At 47.1% G+C, this 27,087-nt stretch overlaps 1 protein-coding gene across 4 annotated transcripts in view; it reads right to left on the reverse strand.

The window, feature by feature from the left end:
- Positions 1 to 27,087, reverse strand: part of RAP1GAP2 (RAP1 GTPase activating protein 2) — a 200,807-nt gene that overhangs the window by 170,952 nt on the left and 2,768 nt on the right. For 2 of the 4 annotated variants that reach the window (XR_014520035.1, XM_083479623.1), the window contains exon 1: positions 14,317 to 14,596. Coding sequence is in view for 2 of the 4 variants with exons in the window: in XM_083479631.1 (XP_083335757.1) it covers positions 18,385 to 18,501 (117 nt within the window). In the remaining 2 variants the exon portion in view is untranslated. Of the gene's footprint in view, positions 1 to 14,316; positions 14,597 to 18,384; positions 18,502 to 27,087 lie in introns of those variants that run through there. The other 2 variants (XM_083479631.1, XM_083479622.1) reach the window with 1 other exon arrangement.

Here is a 27,087-nt window from a genome sequence, read left to right on the forward strand (position 1 = left end):
TATATGGGGAATAGAGAGAACATCCTTCACAAAGCTGGTGCCTCCCATGTAGATATCTATACGGCTCAGTTTTTGCCTGGAAATAGTTTAGAAATTGTTTACAGCAATGAAGATTTCTATTGCTAAATATAACTATCTCTAAAGTGTCAGAGAAAAGCTGGGCACCCTCAATTCTAGACTGGCTGGAAAACATCTGGAATATAGGAACACTTGCATATCACATTAGAGAGAGAGAGAGAGACAAGAGAGCAAGCAAACAAATTCATAGAACTCAATCTTTGTTGCATTTTGTAATGATTAGGTTCAATTCAACATAGATCAATATCATTTATTGACCTATATGAAATATTGTAACATGATTTTAGTTATGTTTGTTTGCATTGTTTCCTTTATTCTGTATTATCAGTTATTTTTCTGCATTCTCTATTACTGTTATTATTAACTTTTATTGTTAATATAGTGTAAGAACATCAGAAGTGTGGGATGTAATCCATTGGAGCAGTCAAATACAACATTCCTTGCTTTCCTAGAGTGGACACAGACAGGGGGATGTTACTCCAGCCAGTATAACTTCCTGTTACACCTGGTCTAGAGCATCCTCCCCCTGCATGTGACAAGGTACCCAACGAAAGGTCGTCACGCAGCCAACTTTCTCCTTTACTCTTTTGCTTCTCTTGGACTGCACTGCTGGCCATCAGCCAGCAACACATGGGGAAAATCCCCATAAGGGATGAATCCACACCTTTCTCTGTAACTACAAGCCAAAGCTTGCCTTCAGGGATGATACTGTGAACTGAATGCATAGCTGTCAACTTTCAGATTTGAAAATAAGGGATCAGCAGCCTCGAAAATAAGGAATCAGCAGCCTCACCTGTCCCAGGGACAGTCAACAGAATATCTAACAATCCAGGATAGCAGCGGAAAACAGCTGGAATAAGGGAATTTCCCACAAAAAAAGAGAAGGTTGACAGCTATGACTGAATGTGAGTAAACTTCTTGTTACATTTAAGGAAAGACTGTTGCGTCTTTATTCTTTTGAGAGGGATCAAAGGGAATTTACCGGGAATGAATCCAATCTGGGCAAGACAGACTGGATTGCTTAACTAAAGGGATTCAAGAATGCACACTTATTGAGAGCTGGACTCTTAATGTAATTTTGGACTCTTAATGTAATTTTGCCGTCTGCTGGCTCTCAGCCAGCAGCACATGAGTCCAGTCTCCCTATGAGATGATCTCACAGTTTATTGTGTAACTATCAAGTAAAGCCTGCCTTTCGGGGATCATATCGAAAACTGAAATGTGAGTAAACTTGTTGTTACTTTACTCAGAAAGACTCTTGTGTCTTTATTCTTTTAGGAAGGATAAAAGGGGACACCAGGAAATAATCTTAACTAAGAGGGATGCGGGTGGCGCTGTGGGTTAAACCACAGAGCCTAGGGCTTGCTGATCAGAAGGTCAGTGGTTCGAATCCCCACAATGGGGTGAGCTCCTGTTGCTCGGTCCCTGCTCCTGCCAACCTAGCAGTTCAAAAGCACATTAAAGTGCAAGTAGATAAATAGGTACCGCTCCAGCGGGAAGGTAAATAGTGTTTCTGTGCGCTACTCTGGTTCGCCAGAAGCAGCTTAGTCATGCTGGCCACATGACCCGGAAGCTGTACGCCGGCTCCCTCGGCCAGTAAAGCGAGATGAGCGCCGCAACCCCAGAGTCGGCCACGACTGGATCTAATGGTCAGGGGTCCCTTTACCTTTAAGAGATTCAAACAAATCTGCAAACTAGCTGTATAAGGGGAATGTATACTTGACTCACTAGCATGAGTGAGGAAGGATAATATTTAGAAGGAGAAGAGTTTGGATTTGATATCCTGCTTCATCACTACCCGAAGGAGTCTCAAAGCGGCTAACATTCTCCTTTCCCTTCCTCCCCCACAACAAACACTCTGTGAGGTGAGTGGGGCTGAGAGACTTCAGAGAAGTGTGACTGGCCCAAGGTCACCCAGCAGCTGCATGTGGAGGAGCGGGGAAGCGAACCCAGTTCCCCAGATTACGAGTCTACCATTCTTAACCACTACACCACACTGGCTCTCGATATAATCGATATAACCTCTCCTACAATCCACAACATTCCCACAAGAAGAGCCTGCTGGATCACGCCAGTGGCCCATCTCATCCAGCATCCTGTTCTCGCAGGAGCCAATCAGATGCCCCAAAAGGAAGCCCAAAAACGGTACCTGAGGCACAACACAACTCTCCCCACCTGCAGTTTCCAGTAACCAATATTCAGAAGTGTTATTGCCTCCGACCATGGAGGCAGAGCTTAGCCATATTGCCATTTTCTTCCATGAATTTGCCCAGTCTTCTTTTAATGCCATCCAAGTTGGGCCACAATTCAGGAGAATTGAAAGGCAGCTAACCAGGAAAATCTTTACAATTTAGTATATTCAGCCAGTTAGCCCTGGCGATTATCTAATTGAATTTTGATTTTTGTATTTTATTGTTGTTCATGTTTTTATACTGTATTTTATGCTGCTTTTATAATTAAGTAGTAAGTGTTTTAAAGTGTTTTAAATTTGTTGTTAGCCGCCCTGAGCCCGGTTTTTGAACCAGGAAGGGCGGGGTATAAATAATTATTATTATTATTATTATTATTATTATTATTATTATTATATTCTTCATACTAATTGGGAAAGCGGGGGGGGGGGAGAAAGTCAACAAGGTTCTGAAATTATGCCTAGGAAGGACGAAATAATTCTCTCCTTTGCAACCTTGCACCATGAAAGATTGATTGCGCCATTAATACTTCACGCAGCAGTGGGGCAGTTCATCTATTTATGATGATGGTGCGCAGAGATATGAAAGGCCGGGAGGTTGCAACACAGACAATGGCATTAGATAAAAATGCAACGCATGTGCTTTTAGCATTATCGACCAGCCTCCGCAGGGAATGCGGACCAAAGTCTGTAAGCGAGCCTCGCCTGCTGTCTTCTCCTACCCCCCAGATTTCATGTTACTTCTAGACTCAAAGCCAGTTTGGCTACTCTCCAGAAGCAGAAAAGCAAGCCACAGTGATTATTTTCGATGTCTAAAATGTCATCTTGTTAAAAAAAAAAAAAAAAAAGGAGGCGGTAGGGAAAGATGCATTATTTAGATGAAAGCCCAGCCCACGGATTCTGAAATGTTGCTCTCTGGGAGAGTACAGCCTCTAGTTCTGGGCTAGTGGTATCTTACGTAACAAAAATGATCACAGAAGCATGGGCTGTGGGTAAGCACCATAATTTAAAGCACAATTGGAAGCAGGTGGCTTCCCTCCAAGAATCCTGGGGCTGCAGATTGTAAAGAGTGCTGGGAGTTATAGAGTTATAAGGCTAAACTGCAGGTCCCCAGAGTTCTCTGGTGCATACACTGCCTTCCTCTCTGCAGACTTTGGACCAATAGTACTATGGGAGAGAGAGAAGTGGGGTTTTGGAAGGGTTAAGAAGAAGTGCCTGATTTTGGAAGGGTTCCCCTTCCCATCACACTACCGAGTTAGGAGGCTTTCCTCCTAGTCCAGTGCTGTGATTTGGAAAATAAACCAAGCTTTCCAAGGGTTTTCAATCTGAGCCAAGTGGAGACAAGCTCATCCATCTCTGTCCAAAACCAGTGATGTGGTGGTTTAACTTGTAAAGCACAATGACCTTTAATAATAGATCTGCAGCCTGCTGAAAGGCTTTACGTTGCAAAGACAAACTTGCAAACAAGTGCTGCTATTTAAACTGCTAGCCTGAAATAAGAAGCCCGTGGAAGAAAAGGGAAGCCGTACCCAGCCTCTGTTGCAAAATAATAGTGCAACTCAAAAGCCTCATTCTTGCTTCACTCGCTGTCCAGAGCAAGAACAGCCCATCAATTCCCCTGGTGTTCCAGTCGATGACATCATCACTCCTGCTCCGGAGTAGTCCCAAAGTTGTGCTCCCACCCACTCCACTTGTGAGAGAAATCCCAGGGAGCACTGGAGCAGTTGCTGGATATCAAGGCCATTAATCATAACTCAAGGGCCAGTCTATATTTTAAGGGGGGAAAGAAACAATGGCCGTGTTACACAACTGAAGAGCCTGTTTGCAAGGTGGCCCCGACTGCATCTCTTAGTCCCACAAACAAGATCTTGCAGACTTGGGCTGAGTCCCAATAAGGAAGCAAAGAAAGGAGCCATTTTCAGAAGCCAGGTGACCTTGAGATCAAATCTATCTGTATATCCAAATAGGGTGGTTTGTTTGTTTTGAGCAGCACACAGACAAGACCAGTGTTGCCCTGGATTTACTCCAGAATCATTAAAAACAGCGAGAGGCTCACTTCTGTGTAGCGTTTCCAGATATGGATTTGTCCTGGAGGACTGGAAACTCTGGCAGTCGCGCCCCTTTCGAAACATGCAAATCAGCATGCATGCACCCGCATGCACCCGCACACAACATGAGAGAGGTATCTCTGGGGTTGTGGGTTTTTGTTTTTTTCCCTGCCACTATATAAAATCCCTACGAAAACAAAATAAATCCTGTTGGCTGCCAACAGGGAAGAGAAGCAGCTCCAAAAACGCTCCTCCATCTGTTTGGGACTGGATCAGGCAAGCGAGGAATGCAGCAGCAAGGGCGTTGAGAAATGTAATTTGGGTATATAAAGGATGGACAAATGGTTCGCTGTCCAGAAACCATGAAAGCACATCGATTCTAATATATTAGAACCTAATATTTAGGGGAGAGAGGTGGGCATAAACATGTGTTTTTAAGGGGTTGTAGCTGCTCTGGTAGGGACACGGGTGGCGCTGTGGGTTAAACCACAGAACCTAGGACTTGCCGATCAGAAGGTCGGCGGTTTGAATCCCCGCAATGGGGTGAGCTCCCGTTGCTCGGTCCCTGCTCCTGCCAACCTAGCAGTTCGAAAGCACGTCAAAGTGCAAGTAGATAAATAGGTACAGCTCCAACGGGAAGGTAAACGGCGTTTCCGTGCGCTGCTCTGGTTCGCCAGAAACGGCTTAGTCATGCTGGCCACATGGCCCGGAAGCTGTACGCCGGCTCCCTCAGCCAATAAAGCGAGATGAGTGCCGCAACCCCAGAGTCGGCCACAACTGGACCTAATGGTCAGGGGTCCCTTTACCTTTATTCCATCAAGGCAAATCTATCAGGGACCACATGATGATGGTTGATGGGCCTCCTGTCAAATGGGGGGCATTCGTTTCTCTCTTTCTTCCACTCTCTTGGCTCATCCTAACTTTCCCCATCCAGTGGGCTGTGGGGAAAGAGGCAGATTGGCCCCATACCAACCTGAGGTTGCCCACTCCCAGTTTAGGGAAGCAACCTTCAGCCACATCCACTGCTTGCATTTAAGGAACTAGGATACCACTTCAAACAGTGATGGATTCTCCCAAATAATTCTGGGAGCTGTAGTTAGTTAGGGGTGCTGAGAGGCATCAAGAGAGCCTCTATTCCCCTTGCAGTGTCATGATTCCAAGAGTAGTTTAGCCATCAACCCCTCTTCAGGGAAGTTTTAAATGTGTGGCATTTTAGTGTATTTTTGGTCTTTGTTGGAAGCCACCCAGAGTGCTGGGGAAACCCAGCCAGATGGGCGGGGTACAAATAATAAATTATTATTATTATTATTATTATTATTATTATTATTATTATTCCGCCAATATGGAATTGTGAAGAACTGAACTTGAGATGGAAAAGAGTGAGAAACCAAAACTGCTTGATTCAACTATCCCTCACCCAAGCATTTTGAAATCTCGTTGTGGTAAGCTATCTAAGAACAGTTAACAAAAATAGTTTTGAGTGGGGGGGGGGGATAGAGAGAGATAGAGAGAGAAAGAGACCTGCAAAACTGTTATACTATGGGAAAATATTCCCCAGGAATTGAGATCAAACACCTGCTCAAAGGAAAACACAATGCAGAACGTTAACAGCTCCCACAGACATTATTGTATGGATGTTCTGAATAAGACTCGTTCCAACCTCCAGTCACCATGGTTACGTAGTTTGGAGTACCCTTTTCCAACAGCAGCACTGAGTTCCACAGAGGGACTTGAAAGCAAAACCGTCAGTATCACAACGCCATTATACAAATCTACTGTTGCTGGGAGTATTGTGTACAGTTAGGGTCACCTCACTTGAAAAAGGATATTGCAGACTTGGGAAAGGTTCAAAAAGGGGCAGCCAAAAGGGCAGGGGTCAGCATACTTTTTCAGCAGGGGGCCGGTCCACTGTCCCTCAGACTTTGTGGGGGGCCAGACTATATTGGGGGGGGGGGAATGAACGAATTCCTACGCCCCACAAATAACCCAGGGATGCATTTTAAATAAAAGCACACATTCTACTCATGTAAAAACACGCTGATTCCCAGACCGTCCGTGGGCCGGATTGAGAAGGCGATTGGGCCGGATACGGCCCCCGGGCCTTACTTTGCCTACCCATCATCAAGGGGATGGAGTGGCTCCCTTGTGAGGAAAAAATGCAGTATTTGGACATTTTTCGTTTAGAGAAAAGAGGTAGCATGGTAAAATGATACATGACAAGGAGAAAGTGAATCGAGGAAAGTTTTTCTTCCTTTCTCATAACGCTGGAACTGAAGGGCACCTAATGAAGCTGAAGATTCAGGACAAAGAAAGTAATTCTTCATGCAGTGCACAGTTAAACTAAATAGAATTGGGCAGACTCACAGGGGATGAGGGTATCAGTGGCTACAAGTCGTAATGTCTAAGCTCTGCTTCCACAGATGGAGGCAATCGTGCTTCTGAATGCCATTTGCTGGAAACCCAAGGAGGGCAGAGGGCTCTTGTGCTCAGATCCTACTTCCCATGGAGGGATCTTGTTGACCCCTACGAGAGCAGGGTGATGGACTGGACGGGCCATTGGCACGATCCGGCTCGCTCGTCTTATGTTCTTAGGTGTAAATTATATCCATTCTGGTTTCTCTCCATTTCTCATTTTCCGATCTTTAAATTCAGTTCTCCACATTTCTATGTCACTTGGTGAATTTTGCTTTTTTAAAAAAGAAGTCCTTGTGAAAATTCATCAGCATTCTCATGTGAATTCCTTCTACTATACACATTTTAGCCACCGTGAGCCCAGTCTTGGCTGGGGAGGGCAGGGTATAAATAAAAAATTATTATTATTATTATTATTATTATTATTATTATTATTATTATTATTAGCAATTTTGCCTAAAGTCCACATTTCTGCAAGGCATAAAGTAATGCATTTCCATACATTCTTTGCACTAACGTTCGCATTCCTGGGCACACTTTACCCTAGTATATACAGTGCCATTTTTTGAGAAAATGAGGTGCCAGAACTCACCATGAACGCCCCCCCCCTTGTTCTCTTATAATGGCAATGCCCACCTGAGAGGAGGCGGAACTGAGTTCTGGCGAGTTCTGGCTGGGAAAATAAGCCTTGAGTCTACGCATCATTGAACACAATAGTTGTCTGAAGAACCACGTTGCAGAATTCACAGAGTTGTCCAATTCAAAGAATGGTGATGTTTCAGTTTACAACATTGTGGATTCGGACAAGTTTCCCTTTAAATGCAGATGGAAGTGGATTTCTCCCCGAAGCCTACTTCCATGCCACTCACAACAATAACAAGGCATTAAAAACACACACAAGCACATTTCCGACAATATAATCAACACAGTGGTGCATCGAGAAAGCAAAAACAAGCAATGCAATTAAGAACCAATGTTGCTCAATAGAGAGGTCGCAATAATTCAAAAATACCATTATCAGAAACGGCTGCTGCGTGCCAGTGGAGAAATCCTTCTGGGAAGGGGCTTGGTTACCCAGTGCAGCAGCAGAATTGCCCATTTGCTCTTTTGTAGGGTTGCAGCTTCAATCCCCGGCAGCATCCCTAGGTGTGGCTGAGAAAGACTTCCTGCCTGAAACTCTGGAGCGCTGCTGCCAGTCAGTGTAGAACAGAGGTAGGGACCCTCCACCCATGGGCCTAATGCGGCTGACTAGGCTTCTCTATGGGACGCAGGTGGCGCTGTGGGTTAAACCACAGAGCCTAGGACTTGCTGATCAGAAGGTTGGCAGTTCAAATCCCCGCGACGGGGTGAGCTCCCGTCGCTCGGTCCCTGCTCCTGCCAACCTAGCAGTTCGAAAGCACGTCAAAGTACAAGTAGATAAATAGGTACCACTAGCGGGAAGGTAAACAGCGTTTCCGTGCGCTGCTCTGGTTTGCCAGAAGCGGCTTAGTCATGCTGGCCATATGACCCAGAAGCTCCCTCGGCCAATAAAGCAAGATGAGCGCCACAACCCCAGAGTCGGTCACGACTGGACCTAATGGTCAGGGGTCCCTTTACCTTTACCTAGGCTTCTCTATCTGGTCCAGGTCACACCCCACCAGCCCTGCTCCACCCACACCTTGGGGTGTTTTTGTGTGGCAAGGAGCATGTCCTTTCTGACCCATACAATAAGGTGGGAAATGTGGATTGGGCCAGTTCTCCCTGAGATTGTGTGGCACAAATTAAATTCCTCAAGCATCCTGCCTTCATCAAGTTCTAACATCATGCAAAATAAAGAAAAACACGTACCACACATGCCACACATCAGGGCCGGCCAGGGCCGGATTTTGGTTTGATGAGGCCCTAAGCCAGGCATTGACAAACTCGGCCCTCCAGATGTTTTGGGACTACAATACCCATCATCCCTGACCACTGGTCCTGTTAGCTAGGGGTGATGGGAGTTGTAGTCCCAAAGCACCTGGAGGGCCAAGTTTGCGTATGCCTGCCCTAAACTACTGAAGGTAATGGGGCCCTTTATATGTCCAGCTATCCTTTATCAACAACAAATTGTCGCTGTTTTTTTGTGTTGAATATATGCGATATGGTAATTTATGGACCGGGTAGGTATCTATAGCCACTTGCACATAACAAATAGGAGCCTACACAAAACACTGTTGCTGTATGTAGGTTTTATTTTATTTGCTTTTTATCTTTTATATTGGAAATGTACATCCAGGTTTTAATTCCTTTAAATTTGGGGGGAAGGGCAAGAGTGTGGGGCCCTAAGCTATAGCTTTCCTTTAAATTTGGAGGGAAGGGCAAGAGAGTAGGGCCTTAAGCTATAGCTTGTTTAGCTTATACGTAAATCTGGCACTGGGGCTGGCCCATTCATGTGTCAAGGTGAGGCAACTGCCTGAGGCAGCAGAATGGCTGCCCTCTGGGTCTCCCGGGGTCTCCTCTTGCCCAAGAGTGGGACCCTCCTCACTCTGTCTTTGATTTCCACTTCATCCATCCTTTAAGGTTAATTTGATTCCCCTTCTTGTAGATCTTTATTTCCCCCTTGTTCCCAACGTACATCTTCATTCACCCCTTCGGCAAAGGAGGACGCCATTTTGTAATTCACCTCAGGTGCCAAAATGTCTTGGGTCAGCCACAAATGTGCAGTCTTCAGGTTTTTCCTTTTCCTCTGCAGTTGGAAAAGGTGCAACCAGAGTTTCACACAAATATTCTCAGCTTAGCTCTGCCATATATCTGTAAGAACATAAGGAGAGACCTGCTGGAGCTAGACGTGCCTTCTTCACCTCTCATTGTCTCCCGTTCCACCTCCTGGTGGGCTTCCATCCAACCAGTCTCAATAGGTACCGGCTGTCATGGACCGGCCCCATCCCAACATCATGCCCTCTGCTACCAATTCAGTCTCCTGGCCTACCAGATGCCTAAGGGAGTCCAGAAGCAGGGCCCGAATGCAGCAGCGACACTGCCCACAACCAGTATTCAGAGGTACCCTGCCTCTGGCAGTGAAGATATAGGCATCATTTCACCCCAGTGCTAAGGACATTCCACCCATTTCCGAGTTAGTGTGGCATAGCTCCACATCTGTCAATGCATAGATGAAGGTGCTTAGATAGTCAACAGATGTTTGAAAGAATGACGTGTTTAGGAGACAGGCCAGATGTTTAGGTGCCGTCTAGGAATCTGCCTTAGGCTCGACTGGGATTGAAGATGGAGTAAACAGTGCCCAGCAGATTGAGGAACAGCTGGACATTGCCCTGGAGTGAATGTTTTGGATACTTTGAATAATCTGAAAAATGGGCAGATGGAGAATGGGAGGTCCTCTCTACTTCTTTCCTTTATCTCTCTTTTTCTCTTTCTATTTTATGCTATCTGAAATTATTTTTAATGACATTTAGCTTTCGTCTGTTTTGTTGCTGTTTTTTTGGGGGGGGGAGGTTGTTTAAGTTGCATTTGGTTTTTTGATGTCCTCTATGTTGGGTTGCGGGACGCGGGTGGCGCTGTGGGTTAAACCATAGAGCCTAGGACTTGCCGATCAGAAGGTCGGCGGTTCAAATCCCCATGACGGGGTGAGCTCCCGTTGCTCGGTCCCTGCTGCTGCCAACCTAGCAGTTCGAAAGCACGTCAAATAGATAAATAGGGACCGCTCCGGCAGGAAGGTAAACGGCGTTTCCGTGCGCTGCTCTGGTTCGCCAGAAGCGGCTTAGTCATGCTGGCCACATGACCCAGAAGCTGTACGCTGGCTCATAAAGCGAGATGAGCGCCGCAATCCCAGAGTCGGCCATGACTGCACCTAATGGTCAGGGGTCCCTTTACCTTTACCTATGTTGGGTTGAGGAGGATACTCACAAGAAGGTGATGGTTGACCAAAGAACCCTGCATGGGAGGCAGGGAAGGGAATAACTCCCAGGTGGGAGGCTGGAAGAAGAAATGGAAGCTTCCAGCTGTGAACTGGCAAGCTCCACTCCTTTTTGTGTGAAATAAGGGTTAAGGGTGCCACCAGTTTCACACAAATATTGTCAACGTAGTTCTGCCATATATCTGTAAGAACATCTGTCCTTGATTTCCTACAACTCAACATAGAGGACATCAAAAAACCAAATCAGTCCTTGATAGAGGGCTCTGTATTTTATTTTCTCTCTCTTTCTTTACCTTCCTATTTCCTCTCATTGTTTTCTTTCTTTCTTTCTTGGTTCCCCCCCCTCTCTATTTTTATTTAGTTTGTTTTTTATTGTATTCTATGTTGAAAACTTCCAGTAAATAATCAGATTTTTTAAAAAAAGAATCTGCCTTAGGATGAGTCAGACCATTAGCCCAGCCAGCGCAGCATTGTCTGCACTGACTGGCAGCAGCTCTCCAGGGTTTCAAGCAGCAGAGAGTCCTACCAAGAGATAATGAGGATTGAACAAATGCTCTATTGCTGAGCAGCAGGTCTTCTCTGCGGGGGGGGGGTGGCAAGGGGGGTCTCATTCCCTCTAGCAGTGTCTCAGGTGGGTGAGTGCCAGCAAATAAGATTTTAAAGAAAAAGAAAGAGCAGAGCAATGGGGAGGTGAGCGGGTGGTTCATCAAGCACCTTTGAAGTCCATTGGGCTCAAAAGTGCTGGTGGCAAAGGTATAACAGTTAAAGTGTTGGCTTGTGATCTGGGTTTGAATCATCACTCAGCCATGAAGCTCCCTGGGTAAACTTGGACCTGTCGTTGACTCTGAGCCTGATCTACCTTGCAGGTAAAATGGGGAGAGCGAAACCAGGTCTACCACCTTGAGCTCCTTGGAGGAAAAGATGGAGGTGTAAATGAAATGTACTACATAAACCAAGCCAGGGCTAGTGCAAGATGCACCCAAAGCAAGCCGTCGAACCTCTCCCCTCCCCAGGGCGAGCCATTGCTCCTCTTCCCTCATCTTTGCAAGGTAGTGAGCAGAGAAAGCAAAAGCCCACCCTTTCCTACTGACTGCCATGGCAGTGTTGATACGAGCAGCCGCCCCCACAGCCTTTAGAGATGCCTTCAACACCAGCCAGCCACATCCCTTGCTGCCACAGCAACCCATGCATCCTGCACTGCAGACAGCAGCCACAGCTCACAGGAGCGGCCGGGTAGCTGCTGACCACCTCCGCTGGACAGCATCCCAGAGAATCAAGGTGGGAAAGAAGAGTCGCGGTGCTCAGGCAAAACAAGAAAGCAGGGCCCACGGGAGTGCTTGTCCATCACCTCCATCTCCTGTCATCTGAGGCCATTGCTTCATTTTGTCTAATGGATGGACCGGCACCGAGTTGAACCCATAATCTTTCCATAGAGAATAGAGGGAGGAAGCAAAGTATGGGGAACCCTGTGGCCTTCTTGGAGTCCATCTCCCATCATTCGTGGCCGTTGGCCAAGCTAGCTATGCCTAATGGGAATAAGAGGTCAGCCACCTTGGGAGGGCTCCAGGTTCTGTGTTCTTGGTTCACAGAAACCAGAAGTCAAGCAGACAGTAGCCCTGCCCAGGAGCATCATTTGCCATGCAGTTAATACCACATGGAGGGAGGGTACAGGCTCATGTACAGAAGCCCCAATGAAGGCTGGGCCATGAGGGTGAATGAGGCACTGCCCCACCAACCTCACTCTGCCCTCAGCCAGATGCCAGATGCCTGCCTTCTTACTTACAACCAGTCCAGCTTCCAAAGGCTTCTGGCTGCCCTTGTAGAGCTCATCCAGGAGGACAATGGGGGGAAAACTGGAATTGGCTCTGGTGCCACCAACTGTTTGGCTCCCGTCCCACCAGTCTCAATGGGCACCGACTGCCACTAATCTTAATGGAACCACTGTACTGAATCTCTTCGCTGGTTTTACAGAGTGAGACGGTGTAAAGACGGGTCCCAGCTTCATTCCCTAGCACGTTCAGTTTTAAGACAGCGAGTGATGGGAAAGTCCTGTGTGTGTGTATGTGTGTTTGTGTGCGTGCGCGCGTGTCTGTCTGTCTGTCTCTCCCCAAGTCCATGGAGTATACTGAGCTAGATGAAAAAAACATAACCGTAGAATCATAGAATTGGAAGAGACATCTAGTCCAACCCCCTGCAATGCAGGGATCTTTTGCCCAACATGGGGCTTGAACCCACAACCCTCATGCTCTACCAACTGAGCTCTCTGACCTGGCATAGGACAGCTTCCCAGGTCCACCGCCACCCCACCTAGATGTGGGTTGCAGAGTGGCGCAGTGAAAGCAGACATCCCTCCGCTTCAGGTCAGTCCAAAGGAAGACTTCATATCATACCCAGCAGCAGTGGAGGCTGGATCATCAGGTGGGTCACTGCCCCACCAACCTCCATCTCAGTTCCTCAAGCCCATCTCCCTTCTTACTTGCCACCAGACCAGGAGGTGGCTCTGGTTGTCAGCTTCTTCGTATCAGCATTGCCCTTGCAGATCTCAGCAAGGAGGAGGAGGAGGACAAAATTAGAAGGAGTTAGTTCTGCCTCTTGCTGGTTCTGGCTCCACTTTCTGCTGGTCTTCCTGACTTCCAACCCACCAGTCCCAGTGAGCACCACCACACAGCAGGTTGTTGTAGACAACCGTTTTTAACCATCTGCATGCCAGGAAGCCTCTGTATAGAAGGCACCTAGCCCTTGTGGTTCTTGGAGGGACGATAACAATATTTGCAATTTTCTGCCCCTCGACACAGACCAGACCACTTTACAAACCATATACCCTGTTGCACCCTTGTGTTGCTCTTTCAGCTTCCATATGGGGCTAAACAATTTCAACCTTTTGCAATGCAGTTATTGGAAAAGGGTAAAAAAGGGGGGGGGAGACGATTGCCACTCTTTCTAGCAGTAATCTCACTCTGGTCATTTAACAGTGGAGGTCAAAAACATTCTGCCAAATCGTTCTCTTGCTGCTGCATTGGTCTAGTTTATAAACAGGGAGCCTCACTCACACAACACGGTGTGACCTATAGATGAATGCATTCCCCCCCCCCCTAAGCAAGCAAGACATCCTGAGTTGCAGGAGCAAAGCTTTCGTGAAAGATATGGGAAGGGGATCTCCCTCTCTTAGCACAATATTGATCCTGCATTTTCTCCTTCCGACAAGTTAGCAAATTAAGGCTTGCCTGCCTAGACAATCTGGAGCGCGCCCCATTTCGTCTTTGACATATTCAAACAGGAACCCCTGTCCCAAGTTGCCGCCACCTCCTCGGACCCTCGCAATTGCCCCAGACACCCGAGGAATGTTCAGCCTCCTCAAAACGATTTTCCGTACCCCCAACCCTGTAGCATCAGCAGACAACACAACCGCCTGTAAAGCTCCTTTGCTTTCCTAATGCTACACATGCCTCTACGGTTCTGCAGTAGTAATAGTAGAAAAAGCAAACATGTTGAAATGGTTATTGCTTGAGGAGCTTGAAAGGCACCCGGTCCCCATTGATGCAAAATATACAGAAGCACAAACAGACAGACTTTGTGCATAAGAGCATCTCTGCCGTTCCGGAGTGCAAATTCTCTTGACGCATCATGCTCTGGCACATGTTATATGAGCATTGTTTTACGTTCAGATTATGGCTCAGCCGAGACAAGAATCGGATCCTTACCTTAAAATTGCCTTGCTGCTTCACTTTATGCAACGTTGATGCTCACAGTCAACATCAAGGCAAGGTTTATTTATTTCAAAGACAAGGAAGGAGGGCGTGCAGTTATGGAGCCAGCCGCTCAGTGTTCCCTCGCAAAGGAGAAGCTTCTATGGCATTGTTGATTTGGAGTAGATGATGTGTCTGCATTTGCTAACCTGCTGTTTTAATGCTCTACGGTCTCTTGGCAAGAAACCAGCAGCATTCCCAGCCACAAGGGGGCGTTCGGTGTTTTCATGAGCCACCGCGCATCTCGCAAACCTTCCACGCTTCTTGCAAGAAACACAAAAGAATTGGTTCAGCAGCATTCAGGCTACTATACATGGGGGAGAAACAAAGAAAAACAGAGGGGGAGACCCCACAGGGCTTTGGGAGGAATCCATCTTCCATTCTGCCCTTCGACCAGTGCAGTGATGCTGCCACTATTGTTAGATGTGCACCAAGGAGACTTTGGTTCAAACCCCCGGCCAGCTGTGAAGCCAACCTCATAACTGCCTATGCTTGTTCGTTTATTTGTTTTTAAGAAATACTGTATTTATATCCTGCCTTTATAATCCAAGCAGCACAAGTTAGCTTGCATGGTTCCCTCCACCCAGCATTCTATCTCCGCAACAAATCCATGAGGTGGGATAGTTTAAGAAGTGGCCCGTGATCAATTAGCTAAGCATCCCAGTTTGAGTGGGGAATCAGACCCTTGTCTGCTACACTGTGCAGCGTTCTAACAGATCAGATCATGTCGTTCATTTGTCCATCGAGCTCAGCATTGTCAACTCTGGCTGGCAGCAGCTCTCTGGGGTCGCAAGCGAAAGCCTCTCTCATCATCTGCTATTTCCCTCTCAACTGGAATTGCCACAGGTTGAATCGGGGAACTATCTGCCTGGAAAACATGCACCCTATCACAGAACTTGCTCTACACACACACACACACAGAGAGAGAGAGAGAGAGAGAGAGAGAGAGAGAGAGAGAGAAACACAATTGGTCCATCTAGCCCTGTTCATCCCACTCTGATAGCAATGACTCTTCTCAGTTATTATCATGAATTCAAAGCATTGGTGTTGACCTTTAAAGCCCTAAATGGCCTCGGCCCAGTATACCTGAAGGAGCGTCTCCAGCCCGAACCCTGAGGTCCAGCGCCGAGTGCCTTCTGGTGGTCCCCTCACTGCAAGAAGCCAAGTTACAGGGAACCAGGCAGAGGGCCTTCTCGGTAGTGGCACCCGCCCTGTGAAACGCCCTCCCACCAGATGTCAAAGAGATAAACAACTATCTGTAGGCAGCCCTGTTCAGGGAAGTTTTTAATGTGTGACATTTTAATGTATTTTAAATCTTTGTTGGAAGCCACCCAGAGTGGCTAGGGAAACCCAGCCAGATGGGCGGGGTACAAATAAAAAATTATTATTATTATTATTATTATTATTATTATTATTATTATTATTATTTATTTTAAAAATATGCACTGGGGCAAATGGGGCACTACCCTACCATCCTTCCCACAGCCAGCTGCACCTTGACCACCTTCTTATTTAAAAGACATGGGGCAGGGCACAGCGTCTCAGCTTCCTCCCCTTTAGTTTCAGTGATACCCTTGCAGAACTCAGCAAGAAGGATGGGGACAACACTAGAAACAGTTGGCTCCTCTAGTCATTGGCTCTGGCCCTAACTCTGCCTGTCATGCACTCTGGCTCCCCCTACTGTTGGGCTCCCCACCTTCTGCCCTACCAGTCCCAATGGCACCAGCCATTGCTGAACATCTGTGTCTGCCCTATACAGCGTCAGACACTACTGCTACTTACTACGACCAGCTGTGGCTCTCCACGGTCTTATTCCACACTGCCAGGCACTCTTCCAACAATCACACTATCTCCCTCCCCACCCCTTTCCTCCATCTCTCAAAGTGCATGTCTTCCCCAAATGAATTATTTGCAGCTCCCTGTTTCAGCGCCATACCCCAGGAGATGGCTCACACACTTTCGCAAACAGAGGTGTAACTTGTGGGCAAAGTAACGCATGTATTTTTGCTCCAGTAAAGTTGCCTTGTTGGAAGGAATGGTTATTCTAGTGTTGATTAAGAAGGCCTGCTGGATCAGGCCAAACATCCTTCTAGTCCAGCTTAACACCAGGTGTCAGTGAAGTTAACCAAAAACAGTGCAGACCTAGTGATCACAGCAACTCTTCCCAGATCTTGCCTGAGTGAGGCAGTTGTGAGGACTGAAGGTCCCCATCTTCCTACCATTCTCTAAGGATCCTCACCCCGTTCCTTCCCCTGTAGCCAAAGCCTCTATTATCTTGTCTCTCTCTTTGGTCCACCCTCTTCATTTCTCTGCATGTTCTGGGGAGGGGAGCTGGTCACAGCAGGAGGGGGAGACTTACTGGGGTCTGCAGCAGCTTCCTCATCTATATGTCCTGGCCCCACTCCTCTCCTGCCTCTGATTCTGGGCTGCTCTCTGCCCCAGGCTCTTCCTGCTCACTAAACCCTGTTCCCTATTCAGATTCCGACATCTCCTCCTTCCAGGCTGCCCTCTCTGCTCCCTCTGACCACTCATTGTCATCCCACCACCAATCCACAGACTTCTTCCCCAGGGGTTCCCTTGGGGGTTCTCCAGCCAGTGCCTCCCACCACTCCTCTGCATCCAGCCAGCCCATAATAGTTCTGCATGATGATGGACTTTCCTTTCATTCCAGGTCCCACTTGTTGTCTTAATCCCGGTATCAAATGGTACAGTAATTATAAAAATGAGGTTTTCAGGTTGGCAGAGATAAATCGTTGCAGTACAACAGGCTCCAAGAGATCCCATGGACACATTCACTTACCACCGGCGGGGGGAATTGCCTTTACAGCGCAGAGGCCTACATTTACTCAGGGAATTTGGAAAACAGAGTACGAGGGCTTAATGGCTCTAAAAGCTTCCGAGGTCCACCCAAGTCAGAGAATCAAACTCAGAGAGTGCAGGAGTATCGATTTCCTTGCCATTAGCCTCTTCTCCGAGGCGTAGAACACATTCAACACAGAGGTTTCATAGGGGACAGTTCTGGCTAGGTTGTTTCTCTTAGAATTGCTTCCAGCTACAAATTCTGCAGAAAGCTATTTATCTCTCAGATTTGTGATCCATCCCTGGGCACGCATAAGGCATAATTAGATTCTACCCTCACGAAACTCATGGTGCAAGGAGAGAAAAGGCTAAGCAATAGCATACCCTCCAAGATTTTCAGTGGTGGAAAGAGGAGCAGGTTTGTAAGAGGGATTAATACGCAGTCCCCCTGAAAATGGGGGGGGGGAGCATGCGAGGGGAATTGTGGGTCACGACGCAAGGAGGGAGCAGCTTCCACCCTGCCTTGTATTCATCACAATCAGCATTGTTTCCATTCCACTGCAGTTTGGCTTCCACTAAAATGTACATTATTTGTCTCCGGTGAAACTAACATAACTAATGACGTAATCAACTTCTTTGCATTTCAGCGCAAGGGTTTGGGAAGGCTCTGGCAGGATCCTAGAGCCTTCCTTCTCCTTCCCCAAACTGTGCAAGCACTAACTGGGCCTTGGGAAAGAAAGAGGGGGACTCTAGGACCCTATCGGACCCTCATGTCTCTTTCCCAAATGCTTACCAGGATTTGGGAAGGAGGCAAGAAGGTGCCCTCTCAACTCGGCACCTGTGCAGGGGAACCAGTTGTGCCATCCTAAATCCACCGTTGGGGTGGCACAACTATCCATCTTCCTCCTCCTTGGTCTCAGTGCTGCCCTTGTAGAACTCAGCATGGAGGAGGATTAGAATTAGTTGACTCCACCTCTCATGAGCTCTGGCTGTTGAGCTCCCTGCCTTCTGCTGTACCAATCCCAATGGGTACCATCCACCACTGTCCAGAATTGGTCACATTTGTATTTCTGGACCATTGACAACCCCAGAAGGAAGGCACTATCCATAGGTTCCCATCTCTGCCTGGAACTTCACAGGCTCCCTGCCCAAACCACTTGTCCCACAGGCTTCTTAAGGGATCACAGCCCACTCTTTGAAGACCACCTAAGGTTTTTGGCTCACCGGCTCGGAACTTCCAGGTCTGCTCTGCTGACGATGCGATGCTGCTGCGGAGAGTAGAGCCACTGGAATGCTGTCAGGGTCCTCTCCTCGATCCGGAAGCGACCTTCCCTCACGTACCTGAAGAGCAGGGAGCACAGCATGGGAACGTTTGTCAGGGCAAGAAGGTGGAACAGCAGCTGAGACACAGGGGGCCATGGATCAAAGGAGGCCATGAAGCAGGGGCAGGGATCCTTACTCAGCCGCAGGGCCATGTTCCCTCACAGAGAACCTTCCAGGGGCTGTGTGCCAATGGTGGGGGGGGGCAGAGACAGAAGTGGGTGGAGCTATGGGAGTGGCTCTTCCCTTTGTACAACAGGCTATGTTCCAGCCATGCAAAAGTCAGAGGTTTCCACACGCACGTCCATTGAAGCAAACAAAAGACATTCTCAGAGTTCAAGGATACATTCCAGCTGGGCAAAAATACTCAAGGAGGCTGTGCAACAATACTGTGCTTCCATTGGGGTAGCACCCTAGAACAACTAGTCCAGTGGAAAGGTGTGCAGACAGTATGGACCCACCTCTTACCCTGAACAGTTTCTTATACCAACTGGTCATTTTAAGAATGACTGTTTCACAATGGGTGCTTCCCCCCCTCCCCTCCCCTCCCCTCCCTACCCCTTTCCCCTTGTTTGTCATGCTTATTTATTTGCAGCCCTGTGAGTGTCAGGGACTTGAATGAGGAGGAATGGTGAAGACCGCCTCCCCCTCCTCCTGAACCTTCCAGAGAATAGGAAGACCATATAGATTTACAATGGTGGTTTGCAGAAGGTCACGGCTCAGAGGGGCAAAGCTGGGAAATAACGGGAGAAGAAGAGGGGGAAGCAGAGCTGGAGCAGCTGGCTGACACATTATCACTAGAAAACATTCCAGACCCCTCTCCCAGAACCCAGCGAGCATTGAAGGCAGGAGAACAAAAAGCTAAGAGGCAAATGGCCCTAAACAGCCACCATAAGGGGTGTGCGCTGTTGATGATTGAGGAGAGAAGGGGGGTGGAGTTTACTTGGAGCAACACCATTACTCCAAGAGGAAGCATTTCTAAGCCTCTCTCTGTGAATATTAAATAAAAGACTTTGGTAAGAGCTTTTCGTGTTATCTATCCCTGGCAGCCTGCCTTGGGGAGAGGGGATCAAATTTCCTGATGCCTGACAGTGTGATAGGTTAGGCTGAGAGGCAGTGACTGCCCCCACAAGGTCCTTCAGCGAGTTTCATCTTCTTATATCTCTATCCTGCCTTTCTTCTGCTATGGAACCCACAGTGATGTGTATGGAGTTGCCAGGTGGTCACCCACACAGGCCTGACCATAGGAAGCTGCCTTATACTGAGACAGACCATCAGGCCACCTAGCTAAGCACAGCCTGCACCAGGTATCTTCAACCTGTTCAGACCCAGGAGGACCCAACTTTAGCCAAACATGCATTTGGAGACCCATTACTTTTACCATGTATTTGCACTCATGGTAGCACTCCTTTTGTGACCCACTTTGTTCAAGCCACGAACCGCTAGTGAGTGCCAACCCACCAGTTGTAGACCAGTGGTCTACACTGACTGACAGAAGCTTTCCAGGGGTTGGAGGAAGAGTTGGTGGGACTTGGTCCTTTGGGGGCCCTACCCTTTAAGTCACTCGAGGTAAAAGTCACTAAAGGCATGCAACATCCCTACTCTGAAACCACTTCTTTAATTTGGCATAAATGGTAACCACAGCTTTTGTCATTCTGCTCTCCTTTAACTCCAACACAAACCTACCTGGGTTTGGTGTGTCAGTCATTGAAAATATGCATAGGGTGAAGGGGTGCAAAGAAAGACGTAAGGTAAAGGTACCCCTGCCCGTACGGGCCAGTCGTGACCGACTCTAGGGTAGTGCGCTCATCTCACTTAAGAGGCCGGGAGCCGGCGCCGTCCGAGGACACTTCCGGGTCACATGGCCAGCGTGACGAAGCTGCACTGGTGAGCCAGCACCCGTGCCACACACGGAAACGCCGTTTACCTTCCCGCTATAAAGCGATACCTATTTATCTACTTGTACTTAGGGGTGCTTTCAAACTGCTAGGTGGGCAGGAGCTGGGACCGAACGACGGGAGCTCACCCCGCCACGGGGATTTGAACCGCTGACCTTACGATCAGCAAGTCCTAGGCACTGAGGTTTTACCCACAGCACCGTATTTTATATTAAAGAATTTTTAAGTGAACAAGCCTGGTAACCTTAGAGCAGCTTCATGTGGCATTGGGAGACTTGACTCTCTAACCGGTTCCATAAACATCAGCTCATGAAATTTATCAGGGACCACATTGTTCAATCTCATGCAACTGAACCTTTGATTGAATTTGAACAAACATTATTAGCAGTGGGAAAGGGACAGTGTCTGTGACTTAATAGGAATTCAAAGAGGACAGAAGAAAATCTGGAAATGTGACTTGAATATAGCAACAGCAGACCCTGTCTGGATGAGTCAGTGAACCAAAAAAAATTAAAACCGCAGCAGCCGGTATTCGTGAAATTCCAATGAAAACATTGTACTGCTGGCACAGAACACTGCCACAGCTGGTGCATATAACACCTGCTTGTAGCCCCAGCTTCTGGGGCAGTGATGTTAAAGGCACTTTGGGTGGTATTCAGCCTTTCTAGACGGTGGTCCAAGAGGAAATCTCTGTGGTAGTTAAGGAGCAGGTTGTTTGTGTGTCTGAGTTGTTTTTATCGTCAGCAGTGGAGCTAGAGCATAGCCATCACACAGAGATTGTACAGAGAGATCTTAGGGTCATACTCAGTTAAGTTTCAATCAGAGAAGACCCACCGAAATCAATGGCCCTAGGTTAGTCATGTCCATTCCTTTTGGTGAGTGTACTCTGGGCATGACTAACACCAGATAAAACCCATAATATCCGAAGCTGCTCTTCCAAGGAACCTCACACAGCGCCTGGTGTTTCACGGACTCTTGAATTTATTTTCCTTCTCAAAGGGCAGAGCAATCTCCCTGGATTTTACAAAGATGTTGCGACGCATGAATCACCATTTTTAAATCACCCGGGGTACCAGACTAACAAGGTATCCACAGCTAAACATGGCTGCCATTTCTCCAGTGATGCTTTAAAATCGTTTTGAAATCTCCATGGAAGGAGAAATGTGGGGCAGGGAGAGACCAGAATCTCTTCTTGGCATTAAGAGAAAATGTTCTTTCTGGATAGGCCATCTCTGAACAGAAGACATGGAATCAGAGTGGTACAGCTGCAAGGGAACAAAAGGGGTCATCTTGTCCAACCCGTCGTCTCCCGGGCGAAAAGGGGCGAGCCGAGGGCTGCCCCGACCTTAAGTGGCCTTTCTAAGGCCTGCCCCTGCCGCCAGCCGATTGGCTGGCGCCAAGGGGATGTTAATTGGGGGAATCCCGGCGGCCTCCCGCGAGGCTGGCACCAGCCTCGCGAGGGCGAGTGTGGGTGGTGTCGTGATCCCGCAACCCCCCCTCCTCCTGACGATCGGAAGGGGCATTCTGGCCCAGTGCTAGATTCAATGGGAAAAGTGGTGCAACAAGGCTGATTCAAGGTTACAGCACCACGGACAGCTCCACACAAGCAACTTGCTCCAACAAAGGCTGGGGGCAGACTGAGGCCTTTTCAGACTCTGTCTCCGGGCTACCTCCTCCAGGCTCCACCCCCTTGTGGGAACCCCAGAGCCTCAGAAGACCAACCCTCTGGCCTGCACTGCTGAGTAGATGGTGTGCAATGGAAGGCACCTGGCTCTTCACAGACCGTCCAAGTGTCCCTATTTTCCAGGGACATCCCTGATTTAGAGAAGCCGTTCCAGTTTCTGATTTGATCCCGGAATGTCCCACTTTCCCTTAGGATGTCCTTATTTTCATTGGAGAAATGTTGGAGGGTATGAAGTTATCCGACTCCCAAGCCACCTGAAGGCAATCCTGTATAGGGAATTTTTTATGTTTAATGCTTTATTATGTTTTTATATATGTCGGAATCTGCCCAAAGTGGCTGGAGCAATCCAGTAAGATGTGTGGGATATAAATAGTAAGATTATCATTATGGAATGGGACATCCCTATTTTCATCGGAGAAATGTTGGAGGGTACCGTATTTTTTCGTCTCCTCCCCTCTATTTGGAGGGGACTCAGATTTAAGAAAATGGGGGAAGATGTCCCCATGTATAAGATACCCCCTAATTTTTGACATTATTTTTAGGAAGAAAACCTAGTCTTATACGGGAAAATACGGTATGTCTTCAGGAGAAGATTCCTTAGAATCCAGGCTCTGGTCTTAAAGAGCCTGGTAGTTTGGGATGTTCCTCTGGGGACTCCTGTCCATCAGCCTTGGGTGTAGGTGTCTCCCTCTTTCTTCAGGATCCTGGTCTGAGCCCTGACCCTGACCTGCCTCTCCATCAGGTGACCCTGCAGCCTCCAACCCTCCCAAAGAAGACTGGAAAGAGGAGGTGTCAGAAGCTGAAAGGGTAACAGGACTTAGTGAGTGGAGAGAGTTGGAGTACCAGGAGAGGCATGAAGAGGGCAGAGGAGAAGCCAGCTTCATGCAGGCACAGTCTAAGAATGCTTGGGGGAAACCCTGGAGAGGAGGGGACTTAGGCTGCTGTGGGGAGGCAGGGACCTTTAGTCTCAGCAACTGCTAAATGGAGGGCAAAACGTACCAGAGATGAGTTGTTTGCACTCCACCAACTCTATGCCAATTGTGTTTTTGCCAGGGAAGAGTTCACTCCAACTTGCAAGGTCTGATTTACTGCTAGCTCGCTTCCGATACCATATGAACTGGCGTCAAAGTAAAAATTAATGGACTATGCAGAATTAGATAAAATGACAGGAAGGATTCAAAACCTGTGGGACCAGAGAGTCACAGAAGATTGGAAGAAATATACGAACTATTTGAAGAGCAGCTGTAATCAACAAATTACGCCAGAAGGACTACAAGAAGTTTTGTAAGGAGAAATATATGAAATATTGCAAAGAAAAGAAAGAATAGAGATAACAGTTTTGATAGTTAAATGTAATAGTGGAAGTAAGAAATGTATATTAGGTGATTAGATTGGAAAATTTTCAGATGTGATTGATGGAAGTAAAAAATGGTGTAAGAACTGAAAGTATGTTTAATTACTGTTGAAAATGATATGTTGAAAAATTAATAAAAATTTATACAAAAAAAAGAAAATTTCAGCAATAATAATAAAAAAGAACTGGGGTCAAAGTAAATCCTGAAGGCTCATAATAACAGCCGATCTAACACCAACCTGAGGCTTGTTGCACTAACTAGAAGCTATGTTTGCGCACTCAGCACCCAGTGCTAAAGCCACTTAAGGATTCAGTCACCCATCACCGCCATACTCTGAAATTTCCTACATCACAGAAGTTTGCACTGGCTGTCTCCCAGACAGAAAAAAATAGATCACAGCTCCTAGTAGACCTAGCATTGACCTTTATGTGTAAAGGCTTGCCATTTTATTCCTATGATTGCCTTGACAAAACCACACAGCGAGTCCTTTCTTCAGCTGTGGATTATTTCAGAAGGTGCCAGAGCAATGCCCCTCGAATCTCGTTCTGAATGTCACGGCAGATGCCGGCGCTTATTAAGCAATGTTAAGATGAATCAAGGCTTGTTATGCCAATTAAGGGCTGCTTCTCCGCCTATGTGCGAGCAAAAATATCTGTAATTACAACTGTTCCTTTGCTTTAGAGAAGGAACAAAGGCATGTTCCACGACTTCCACTTGGCAATCAGGAACATTAGTTAGTACCAACTCATTTGCATATGAAATGTTTACGGGCAAGTGATTCCTTGTTAAAGAATAATTATACTTGTCTCTCTCTCTCTCTCTTTCTCTCTCTCTCTTTGTCTTTCGGCGCACGCGCCCCATTCCTTCTGGAGAAGAAAAAGCAGAAATCAAAACCAAATCTAATTGGAAAGATGGCATATGCTTCATTAGAGAGGGAAATGGAGACTACAGCTGGCAAGGCAGTGATGTGGGGGTCAAAGGTCAGGATCAGAGGTCAAAGCAAGCTTGGTTTTTTACATTTTTTCATTTTTAGTTACTGGTGCCAAGGCTAGATTATCATGTTCCTTTTGCATATGTATTATAGAAGCAACTACTACAGCAACTACATGTATTATAGAAGCAACTGAAAATGCAGGGGGAAATAGTAATCAGTTTATTATTATTATTATTATTATTATTATTATTATTATTATTATTGACAGGGAATATGTGTACCCCAGCAGTGGAGTCTGAACTGATTTGTTGGTTGGATTCACTGGCTGCTGCCGTAGAGAAGAGAGGAAGGGTGTCAGTAAATAGGATCAGACTCAAAGATTGGAGGTTCTCCTAAATCTAGCTTTGTCGCTGGATCCCTTGCATCAGCCTTCTGCACCAGTTGGGACCCTCTCCTGAACAGGAGTAACCCAGCCACAGTTACTCATGTCATCTTCATTGGAATCAGAATGTGAAGGAACCTCAAAAAACATCTAGCCCAACCCTTCCGCCCAATGCAGGAAAAATCCTCTGTGACAGCTGTGTGTGGTAGCCTCTGCCTTAAATACTCTAATCAAAGAGAGTCCACAACTTCTGCTTAGAGACAGTCTTCATTTTCTGATTCAGTAAGCAATGTAAAGGTAAAGGTAAAGGGACCCCTGACCATTAGGTCCAGTCGTGGCCGACTCTGGGGTTGCGGCACTCATCTCGCTTTACTGGCCGAGGGAGCCGGCGTACAGCTTCTGGGTCATGTGGCCAGCATGACTAAGCCACTTCTGGCGAACCAGAGTAGCGCACGGAAACACCATTTACCTTCCCACCAGAGCAGTACCTATTTATCTACTTGCACTTTGATGTGCTTTCGAACTGCTAGGTTGGCAGGAGCAGGGACTGAACAATGGGAGCTCAGCCCGTCACAGGGAGTCGAACCGCCGACCTTCTGATCGGCAAGTCCTAGGCTCTGTGGTTTAACCCACAGTACCACCCAAGTGCAAGTAACCGATGTACATTGTGCTAAATAATAAGCATGCTGTCCGTTGGCCTTGCTTTCCTCCAGCTTTTTCAGTGAATGCAGGTGGGAGCAGGAAGGAAGGCAGGCAGACTAGATAGACCAGGGATCACCAATATTCATGGACCTGCAGGCATATTTTGAATTTTGAAAAAGGTCCTTGGGCACCAGTCACAAAATGGCTATTGGGGCAGGGCCAAAGCACAATGTGTTATAGATGTGAGATAGAAGACCAATCATAGCTTATGCCTACATATATATGAGAGAAAACTATTAAGTGCTGCAAACTCTGGCCACCACTGGAGTCTCCAGCTGGTGACTGCAAAGGAAAGGCAATTTGAAGTAGAACAGCACTCTCTGGCTCTGTCTTGTGTTGTTGTGTTCTCATTTGGCATTTTTGCCTTGTCCTGTGGCCTTCAGATGAAGGGCGGTATACAAATTTAATAAATAATTATAATAATATTGTTTGAAATTGCAGGTGGCTGCAGTGCTTGCCCTCATTTTTTTATGGCTCCTATATAATAACAATCATAGTGCAACAAAAACCCCTGCCAAATGTCAAGGGGCAGCGAGTTCCACAGAGTATTTATATGCTGTTCGACAGGAAGGAACCCTCATAAGCAGTTTACTCTGTCTGTCTGTCTAATGCCACATTAAAATTATCAACAACAACAAAAAAGACGATGTGAATTATATTCTCCCTCTATGATACTGTTTGCTCTTCGCAAAATGCAATCTGCAGAAATGAATTGTTTTGTAAACAGGAGCTGATTTCCTGAAATTGCTTGAATTCCCCCCCCCCCCCAAAAAAAAATGACTTGTTTTGATTCAATCCTAATTCCTAGCCCAGCCATAGGCAGCAGAGGGCGCTGAGTGAGCAGCTGACAAGCATTCCTTTTTAGGAGCCTCTTTCTCAGATGTGAAGGGGGGGGATTGCCTGTTAGGTGTGATTCAACCCCCTTTAAGAACCTCATTGGTTTAAGGCTCCCTTCCTTTGTATTGGTGGAGACGTGTTTCATTCAAACGCATGAGACGCCGACAGAACGTCATTCTGCTGCGAGCAGCTTGAATCAGGCAACTCAGCCCATTCATCGCGTCACGGCTGCCGTTGTTTGGGAGGAGGCGTCAAGGACACTTGGTCTCAGGATGCTGTCTACCTGAGTATTGAGAGGGAAGCATTAAGCAAGAGCAGCAGAGCAAACAGGGTGATATGTGGCTCCCGTAAACAAAATAATATGGAGCCGAGAGCTCTAGCAACAGAGAATCCTGTCCGGGGGTTGGGCAGCTTCCTTTGTTCCTAAAGCTGGAGGCGTGTGCCATTCTTACGCATCGAAATATTGCTTTATAGGGCAGGGAGCTGGCAATGGTTTAGAGATGCAGACTGCATCTGCACAACATGCAGAAAGCCCACCCTTAAACCATGAGTTCGCTGTTAATGTATATAGGCTTTTTAAATGTTCTATAAGGATCTGCAACTGGAAGCAACCAGACCTGAGATTTCCCCAGTCCAGGGTCACGATGTGAAATGAGCAGTGGGTGTGATTATGGCATATAAGGAAATGAAAAGGGCAGCCTCGGTCCAAGCTGACCTATGGCGCTGGTTGCTGTCCAAGGTGCTGAAATATTTTCCGTGCTGTCAGTTTGGGCTCTGACCCGATTTAACGGCTTTAAACTTACCGAATTCATCAA

Source organism: Podarcis liolepis, assembly GCF_965112155.1.
Source record: "Podarcis liolepis genome assembly, chromosome: 16".
Taxonomy (NCBI): Eukaryota; Metazoa; Chordata; class Lepidosauria; order Squamata; family Lacertidae; genus Podarcis; species Podarcis liolepis.